Here is a 9,813-nt window from a genome sequence, read left to right as displayed (position 1 = left end):
TTCTTTTAATTTTTTTAATGTTTTATTTATTCTTGAGAGAGAGAGCATGAGCGAGGGAGGGGCAGAGAGGGACACATAATCTGAAGCAGATTCCAGGCTCTGAGCTGTCAACACAGAGCCCAACGTGTGGCTTGAACCCACAAGCCATGAGATCATGACCTGAGGCGAAGTTGGTCGCTCAACCAACTGAGCCACCTAGGCGCCCCCTCCAGTTCTTAATTATATTCCATTTCCCTGATTTTTCGTTAGATAACTTCCCATTCATTCCAAGTTTTAAAAGGCAGCTAAATAGAAATTGGCGATAAATGAGGTTTCTTTGGCTGTTTTGACCTAATATACTATTTTCTAGTCCCCAGCTCTGATCCAGGCTTTCGATTTAATGTGTTTGATATTTACATGTTAAACAGTATTGCAGGAGGGGCACTTGGGTGGCTCAGTCGGTTAAGTGTTCGACTCTTGGTTTCAGCTCAGGTCATGATCTCGGGGTTGCTAGTTAGTTTGAGCCCCATGTGGGGGGCTCTGCACTAACGGTGCTGCAAAGCCTGTTTGGAATTCTCTCCCTCTCGCAAAATAAACTTAAAAAAAAATTAAACAGTATTGCAGAAGGACAGCCTTACCCTTTAATGAACACAGTTAAAGTACATCATGGAATTAGAAATATTTATTCAGAATATAAGAATGTTTGTAAAATATTATAAATGTCTCTGTATAAATAAATGGAGTTTTTTTTTTTTAAATTCCATATCAAATAACACAAAGTAGCTATTTTACAGCAGCTAAAACTAAAGGCATCTGGAAACATTTAAAGCATACAAGAATCTAAAAAATTACAAGGTATAGTACAGTGTTAAGTGGCAACTTTAAAATGAGACTCTCAGTACAAACAGTAGAACAATACTGACAAATGCAAACTTAGTCACATGTGCTTTAATAACTGACAGTACATTCAAGCAGGTTTTTCTAATTCAAGTGGTTTAAAAAGCACATTTTCAAATAGGAAACTGAAATCTCATGCAAAGTAAATAAGTCTTGATAATATGTCAAGAAACTGATTAGAAGTAGAAAAGTGAACATTTCATTATCTTTGCATTAGGTTCAAACAAAAGCAGATTCTTATTAGGGGCTCTCACTTGGCAGTCCTGACAGGAACACTCTCCGTGAATTCTAGGAGTTCTACAAACAGAACATTTTCTACATGGATTTGATTTAGCAAAAAGTGCCAAAGTGAACAATACAGCAAGAACTACCTAAAGGCAGGTCATCTGTGTGAATGGAGGGTGAGAATTCTGTATATAGCTTGCTTTATTCTGATGAGCTGGGATTTCAAATGATTAGTGGGTGATTTGTAGCAACCTTGACTATGGAAAAAATCAAGTCAAGGGTATGGTTAGGGTCTGGTTATTCCAGTAGCAGTTGCTGTTACTGGGCAATGATTTCTTGGTCACATGTAAGATCTTATATGCAATGTGATAAGAGAATTTATCAAATATTAATCACAAATGCAACCATTGTTTATGTGAAACTGTCTTCCTCTGTACAGGAATTGGTGAAATGAGAACGCATGTATAGCTGCTTTTCAGCTTGTACCCTTTTCACTTGTTTATATTTTAATAGCCGTGGAGTGCTCAGTGATGATACGGTGGCAGCAGCCACCATCATTAATAGTTCTTTTTCCAATTCTAAAAAGTCCATGCTTGGCAGCCTAAGGCATGTCTCTATTAGTGAGTCACATGAAATTAATTAGAAAGTAACTTCAAGCGTGTGAAATGGGGAACTTGAGAAGGCCACAGAGTCAGCGCTCACTTGAGCCCGGCTGACATGAACACAGGTGTCAGCGACCCAGAAGAGGATCTGGATAAACTTCAGTAAGAACTGTGTGTGCAGCAGGTAGAGTTTGCAAGCCTCAGTGAGAGGTGATGATTGTGTCAAATAGGCCATTGGACTGGATAAATCGAAAAACATTTGCTGTGTGGTTTTTTTTTGGAGATTTTAAAAATACTATTCTACAAAGCTGTCATTTCAGAAAAAACCTCCAAAATGTTGCTTCTGCTCCCTTCCCTCCCAAAATGCCTTGGCAGCCCTATGACTGCACCCTGTTAAATTCAGTGAAATTTCACTCTTCAGGTGATTCTTTCCCTTTGGGTCTCTGCTGCATCTAGAAATGTACGTACAGCTGTAAACTAAGTGAACATGATCTTTGCACTTTCTGCAGTTTCACAGATGAGACCTAACTCCCAGTTAGGCATTTGCAAATGGCTTCAAGTTTTATGGATCCTTAGGATTTCCGTAAGTCATTAATAAAAGCTTTGGTCATTTTCTGTACTCCTGATGTCTCTTCTCACGACTTTACTTAGAACATGAACATGATATTCCAAACACGTGAGAGCTTTGAGTTAGGTAATTGATAGAATTAAGAATTTTTAGGATACTGTAGAGGTTCTTAAATTCATGCCATTGACAGACTCCAGTCCAGATGAACTAAAACTATGGGGTGGTTTTTTTTTTTCCCTTCATTTAGAAGAACATAATTGGATCTGTATGTAGGTGGGAATTAGGAGATCTTCAAATAGTTTCAAGTTTTTCTTAGAGCAGTAAATTCCTTACTAGCCTCATCCTAACAGTTTTTGAGAAAAAAATCGCATTGGGTCTAATTGGGACTGCCTTTCTGGAGTAGAATGTCAGGGCTCTAATTAAGTTCTCTGAGATCCCTGTAGAAAGTACTGACGCAGGCTCAGAGGAGGACTTAGCAACAGGTGCATGCATCTCCAAGGAGAATTAAGCAATTATGTTTAACTGGCGCTTAATTTTTTTATTAACCGAACATTCCAGTTTCAGGCAACATGGATATTAACTTCAGGAACTTGACATGCTTGCAGATGAGAGCGAATATGAAACAGTTAATTACCTGCATTGGCAGTGATGAAACATCTAGTGTGTACCGCTGGGGCTGGAGCATGAGCTGGAGGAAGGGCATGAGAAATCTCACCTGTCTGATCACACAAGATACTTAATCATAAATAACTTCTGGTATGTCTCAAAGAGGAATCTTCCCACCTGCAAGTCCATTGAAGTTCTGGCAGCTGGTGCAGATGGGGTTTGGCAGAACATCAGATCAGTTGGCGGGCCCACACATGGATGCCACTCCAGCCACAGACTGCAGTCTCTTTTGCCTGATTTTTGCCTTAATTCGGCAGTGGGAAATACAACCTTAAGGAACTGTGAGATGGATCCTTTCTTCCTGTGTCTGTTTCTCTGAGAGCCAGAGACTGAACTCTGAACAGAGAAGGTGACTGCCTAAAAGGAGTAACCACTGAGGAAGCCAGAAAACAAAAACATGAAAGTCAAATCTGTTTCATTGTTTACCTTTTATGGAGAGGTCAATAAACCAGCTTCTATTTAGAAAGAAAAACTCAGGTTTTCAGGCATCTGCAATTTTTTTTACTTTTAATCAATGTGGTTTTAGTGGGACTCATGATTAGAATAAATCAGTGCCTCTTGGTTCACCTTCAACCAGCATCTTGTTTTGGGGAGTATTTGAAAAACACAAGGAAAGGAAATCAACTATTTAATTGCTTTTTTATTCCACACCTTTATAAAAGTAACAGTTTTCTGGGGAAATAGTTTGGATCTAGTCACCACATATTAAAAAGTATGATGTTGAAGGATAAACTCAAAGGAGACCAGGTAGGGTAATACTGGGCTTAAAATGGAGGAGCTGAGACCTCCCGAGTCTGAAAGAGTTACATGACCCTATATGACTCACCTAAAAGAGTGAGTTCTCTTTTAACTTGGACCAAGAATGGTAGACAGGTCAGCAGACGATTTTATTCCTGTGTCAGCTATACCTTTCAGTGTTGGTGAAATTAAAACTTCTGATGCCTGTGCAGTCAACAGAAGAGCCATGAGTGGTTTCCCACCCTGGACATCCCAGTTGGCTAAGGGGAGGCCATTTCCCCTAGGCAGACTGGAAAAATGGGGAAAACGAGCATTTTGCCTTTTAAACCCCTTTTGCACGTACTTTTTTAGCCATAAAATTTTCCTTATGACAAAATGAAACTTTATCACAAGCATAAAAATTAAGAAAAAAAATCACAAGAACCATCTTTGCTGAATAGTAGATACATAACAGAAACAGGAGCCAGTGGGCACTTTCACAGTGATCAAAGCAGCCAAAAGCTGGTCCTTCCAGACTTACACTGGTTTTTTGTTGTGTTTTATTTGAAGGCAGGCAGCTTCACTGCTGGCCTGAGAAAGAAGGGTGATCGCTTTTGGGAAAGAACTGCCCTGCCCTCCAAGGTGGTGGCTGGAGTGGCCTTCGCCATTGCAAAGAAGGCTTGAGGAACTCAGGTTGTCTGAAAACAGACCTTTAGTAGTTCACGGATATTGGGGCTGTAATGTGACCTGGTCATAAACAAAACTTCGTGCGCTGTGGCATTGGGATACAGTTCTCAGGAGACTGGGTGGATCTTCAGGTGCTACAGAATGAAAGGCAAGTGGTCTTTGAAAATGTCAGTGTAGGGTAACTACAGAAGAACTGAAAGACAGGAATGGAATAATGAATTTAAGATGGTGGAGGCCTTCCTGAAAGAATTCAGGTACTTTGGTCCCCGCCCAGACCTGTCAGCATTTTTCTTGAGATTTAACCTGTTTAAGGACTAAGTACCGTATACTAACTGCCATTTCTCTAGGGGCATAAAAAGAGGTCTCAACAACCATTTCTTCACCCCCTGCCCTTCCTAACAGCAGAAGTGAAGTTGAACTGGTGGTTCAGTAGCAGTCTCTTCAATAGGTGGTATCAGCCTGCAAAACATTCAGTCTACTTCATGTCCTGCCTCTTGACTTTAGAGAAAGAGAGGTCCAGAGCTATGTTTCTCATCCTGTGCATGAGCTTTGTTTGATTCATGCAGAACAGCAATTATGTGGTGCCCTGGGGTGGGCAAAAATACTAATGCTCCTCTGCTCTTGAAGAAACTCCTGGTAAAATTTTAGTTCCACTATATGTATCAATAGGACTATCTCAGCTCTAAATCTTGGCTTTAATAAGGCTCCACTGAGAGGGAAAATCCCAGAGTCAAAAGAAAGTGCCCTTCCCATCCCTACATCCACAGTGAGAGGTGAAAGAAGTGCTCATTCTCCCAAACAGAGCTGTCAGGCATAGCCCTGGGGTTGCTCCCCCTGTAACTTCAAATGTATCAGGGACCAGAAGCAATGCCTACGCACCACCCCCCTGTAATCTACCTTCCAGAGCACCTCTGAGCGACCGTCTGTCTTGGGGTTGGTAGTGGGACTTGAACACCAAAGGCCTGGTTGCAATAAGCAAATCAGTTCTAGAGGCTGAAGACAACCCCTCCCCACTCCCATGTTTTGTCAGCATTTATCCCTGAAGAAGAAAGAGGAGAAATGGGATGTCAAAGATAAGGAAAGAATGGACAGTCTTGTAAAACAAATGCCGAGGGTACCACCGATGCACAAGCTCCAGAACAGGTGGGAGAGTGACTGCCGGGGCTGAGAGCAGAAGCAAGGCCTACTGAGCATGGCACACAGAGCAGGTATTTACAGGCTGTCCGTGGGCCTGGAAGGGGAGGGGCGGGAGCCTCTGGATAGTCTACACGGTGTCACCAGGCCACTCACCCCTGGGGCTGATGAGTCCATGGCACTCCACTATGCAGGTGCTGACCTACCTGCCAACTTCCTTTTTGTCACTCTCCCACCAGGTGCTCTGCCTCCGGGGTGCTTCTGTCCCCGGTGAACTGCTAGAGTTTAGCTTCCATGGAAGGAGCTTTGGTGCCCAAGTGCTGATTAAAGTGAAGTTTCATTGGTGTGTGGCCTTGAGTTCTCCTCCTCCAGCAGAGCTATTCTTTGCTTGAGCATCCTCACTTGGGTCTCGTGTCTCTCCACCATGGCCATCATCTGAGACTCCAACTTCTTCAGTTTGTTCTGATGCTTCTTCTTTGCTTTCTCATAGGCAGCCACCAAGTTGCTGTGGGAGGAGAGGGGAGGAGAAGGACGAATTATTTGAAGAGTGTTGAGGCACACACTACTGTCTGCTGGGTAACCAGGTCCAGAGAGAGGTCCCTCGGTCTCTAAAGTAGGAATCTGAAGTCAGGTGTTCGGCGCTCATAGCCATTCACCTGTTGGCTTAACTGTAGTTAGTTTCCGTGCTAGAGACTTCTCCCTAATCTGTTAGGAGGAGTGTAAACCAACAACCCAGACTAGCCACATCCGAAATCAGTAACAGAAGAGGCAGCTGAATTCCAGAAATCTGTCATTTAAATACAAACGGTGAATCTGGATCTTTTTGTTGTTCCACAGCTGCCTACAACAGATGGTCGAGTGTAAACTACCAAGAGTGTTCCTCAAGCCCTGCAGTCTAAGTGACCTCACCTAGGAGGCGGGCACAGAGGCTCCGATGACTTCTCTTTACGCTTTGGGCTGGTGGGATTCAGAGCACGAGACCATAAACTAACATTGCCAGCCAAACACGGAATATAAGCCTTTGTGAACTTACAAAGTTCTTACAAAGAACTTATAAAGAGCATGGTGGAAGAGAACGGGGTGAGCAAGTCCTAATACCCTCTCTGGTTCAAAATAGCACCCCAGTCCATTCCATGTACAGTGAGGTCCTCCAAGTGTGGTCTGAGAACAGACTCCCAGAGATTCCCAAAACCCCCTCAGGAGAGGCCTTGGAGGTCCTTTACCTCCTAACTACACATCTGTGTGAAGCTAGATATTCCTGATTTATTTCAAAACAATACATTGCCTGTAGAAATGGATGTGTGCCCTATTACACCAGTTTATTTTGAGAGCGCGCGCATGTGTGCAACAGGTGGGGGGGAGGGGCAGAGGGAGGGAGAGAGAATCCAAAGCAGGCTCTGCGCTGACAGCGTGGACGCAATCCTTCGACAACCTGTAAGATCACGGCCTGAGCAGATAACAAGAGTCGGATGCTCAACCAACTGAGCCACCCAGGCGCCCCTAAACCAGACATTAAATAGATTTCCAAACTGTAAAAACGGTACCACTTTTCTAATTATCTTTTTGAAAAATAGTTATTTTTTAAATAAGTGCCAGTTGTATTATATGTAAATTTATTTTATTTTCTTGTAAATGAATAAAAAGTTTCAGACATTTGTCTCGGTTTTAGTTTCTAAAGTGAGATTTATCAATAAATATTTTGAAAACAAAGTTCTTTGAGTTCCTCAAGTTTTGTGAACACAAAGGGGTCCTGAGCCCAAACAGTTTGAGACTGCTGCCTTAGAGCAGTACTCTGTAAAGTGTTCCACCGGATATTAAGTGTTGCTCAAATAGGGGTGCCTGGCTGGCTCTGTTGGTAGAGTGAGCGTCTCCATCTTGGAGTCGTGAGTTCAAGCCCCACGTCAGGGGCAGAGTTTACTTAAGACAAATAAATACAAAATAAATGCTCAAGAAAGGTTCTGTAGCCAATTTTGTTTGGAAGACGTTGGCTTAAACACAAACATATCTTTTCATTGTAGGACCTTTACTGTGTTAGTTGTTAAGGGGACCACAGTGTGCTGTATTTCCCAAACATGTGGCCCAAGGACAGGCCTTTACTGAGTATTTGTTAGTCATCTATGTAACAGTCATCTATGTAACATACATAACACTATGTAATGCTCTAGGGAAGACCAGGCTGGGGGAGTGGGGGAGGGCAGGTGAGGACTTTTCATTCCAGTACTGGTTTCCAGTAATTATGGACCTCCCCTCCCTGGTGTGGGAGTCCAGGCACCCTTGAGAATCCACAAATGGAGACTTTACCTGTTGGCTCGCTTTAGGTCATTCACGAACTCTGCTGATTGCTGGTGTCGGATTTCACTGCTCTTGGTGAGTCTTTCCAAGGCGCTCACCAGCTCTTGCACTCTGGCCTTTAACTTCTTTTCTCTGTATCAAAGGAGAGACAGAGCACGCCTTGAGTAACTTGACATGATGGGGGTGGTGGCTATTACCCTGCAAGTGGTGGCAGAGAGGAAGGTTTAGCTTGTGAAGTCAAAAGGCAGGTACGAAGAGGAAGTTACTAGAGGGCTCAAGAGTTCACCTTCCGCTCAGCAGAACCAGAACATCTCAGCACTGCTTTCTTTAATAAGAGCCCCTTAGAGATCTCAGCTCTCCGTCTTGTGTCACAAAGGAATAAGGCGGGAGGTTGCAGCCTTCCAGCTATGGGAAGTAAGCCAGTCTAGAAGTTTCTGCTTGGGCATACCAAATGCTCAGCCACAAGTACAGCGTGACCACAAAACCTTATCTGGGGCCCACACTCCTCTTTTCCAAGTGTGCTGAAGCATCTCTTGAATCACCCTGATTTGAGTACAAAACCTCTGGTCTGGGCTGCCTACCCTGGACAAGTCCCTACTAGGTGAAATCAACATGTACTACTTTTGCAGAAACACAAAAAGCAGTACTGATGGAGTGGAAATCAATATTCTCATTTTAAAGGTCCTTGTTCCCCCTTTAAAGTACTTAAATTAGATTTGCACTTTGAAAACCCCCTGCCCCATGGTTTCAAGTTCCTTGGGCTCTTTCCTGCTAGAGGAACTCAAAGTAATTGACTTAGGGTTCAGTTATGGGAGGTTTCTGGTGTCCAATGTGCATATTGCCTTCCTGTGATTTCCTCCAGAGCGTGAGACCTGGGCAGGGCATTAATGAGACCTTCCCTCAAGAGGCACAGTGTTACCACATAGTCCCAAGTGTCACATGCAGCACCATCTGATCTGTTTTATTTGAATTCACTCACCAGGTTCCCCCATTAGCGTGTAGGCTCTATGGTGGCAAAGACCTTACTCAAATATACCCTGGTGGTACCCAGCACCATGCCTGGGTGACAGCTTCTCCGGGACAAAAGTTGTTAAAATAGCTTCATAACAACTCACTGAAGGTATCAGATTCCTTGGAGCATAATGAGAAACCAGGATTTACAGAAGAAATTCCTCTAAAAATGATGCATGAGTGGATGACAAATGTACATGAGCACAACTGTTCTGTAAGACAATTTGGAAGCATGTAGCAAAATAAAAAGTGAACATACTCCTTGAGTAGACAACCTGATTTCAAGGAATTATTCTTATAGCACATGTAGGTGCCTAAAGACACATGAGATTACAGCTGGACTCACTTCAGTACTGGTTACAACAGCTAAGAATGGGGACCAACCAGGGGACTGGCTAAGTTCATTAAGGTATACTGGTTCTATTGAAATGCCCTGCAACTATTTGTTAAAAATGCAGATCATCGTGCACTGGCATGGAAAGGTATCTGATATATCATCAAGTGAAAAGGACAAGTTCTACTGGATGCCAGTTTTGCAAAGACAACTAAAAATCTGAGCGGGAACGGCTCAGACACTAACAACTACCAGACCAGACACTCTTAACAGACCAGAGAGCTACCCACCACTCAACAACGGGTAACTCCCAGAAGGGGTGACTGAAGGCTCTCATGTTCTACTTTACTCACTTCTGCATTGCTTAAAGTTTTTGTAACTTTTTGTATGCTTTTTGTAAAGTGTGTGAGAACCAGTCTCAGTGGTAACGCTTCCTGTAGGAGGGCTGTGGGAGGGTGCACAGATGGGCTAGCCCTTCCTGGCTTTTCAAATATCTTTTACGTTTCTGCCTCCAGTTACTCTAAGCACAAGTCGGGCTTTCTGACAAGCTCACTAATGAAAGAACTGCGACACAAAAATCTAGGCTTGCTTTTGTGAGGATGGAGGGGGAAAGATCTTTTTAAAGGAAACCTAACAACCAGCCCTAAGTCCCGATGACTACTCAGTGAATCCTCTCACCCACCCTAAGGGAACTGGAGCCA

At 43.2% G+C, this 9,813-nt stretch overlaps 1 protein-coding gene across 4 annotated transcripts in view; it reads right to left on the bottom strand.

Moving 5' to 3' along the window:
- Positions 1-646: 646 nt before the first annotated feature.
- The window catches only part of MCC (MCC regulator of WNT signaling pathway), a 435,778-nt gene continuing 426,611 nt past the window's right edge, over positions 647-9,813 (bottom strand). For all 4 annotated transcript variants that reach the window (XM_058724854.1, XM_058724863.1, XM_058724880.1 and 1 more), the window contains 2 exons: positions 7,777-7,899; positions 647-5,980 (listed from right to left, as the gene is read on the bottom strand). In XM_058724854.1, the coding sequence (XP_058580837.1) occupies positions 5,800-5,980; positions 7,777-7,899 (304 nt within the window). In that variant the 3' untranslated portion in view covers positions 647-5,799. The remainder of the gene's footprint in view (positions 5,981-7,776; positions 7,900-9,813) is intronic.

Source organism: Neofelis nebulosa, chromosome 1, assembly GCF_028018385.1.
Source record: "Neofelis nebulosa isolate mNeoNeb1 chromosome 1, mNeoNeb1.pri, whole genome shotgun sequence".
Lineage (NCBI taxonomy): Eukaryota > Metazoa > Chordata > Mammalia > Carnivora > Felidae > Neofelis > Neofelis nebulosa.
The sequence above is the reverse complement of the archived record's forward strand: the minus strand, read 5'-3'. Positions and strand labels throughout refer to the sequence as shown.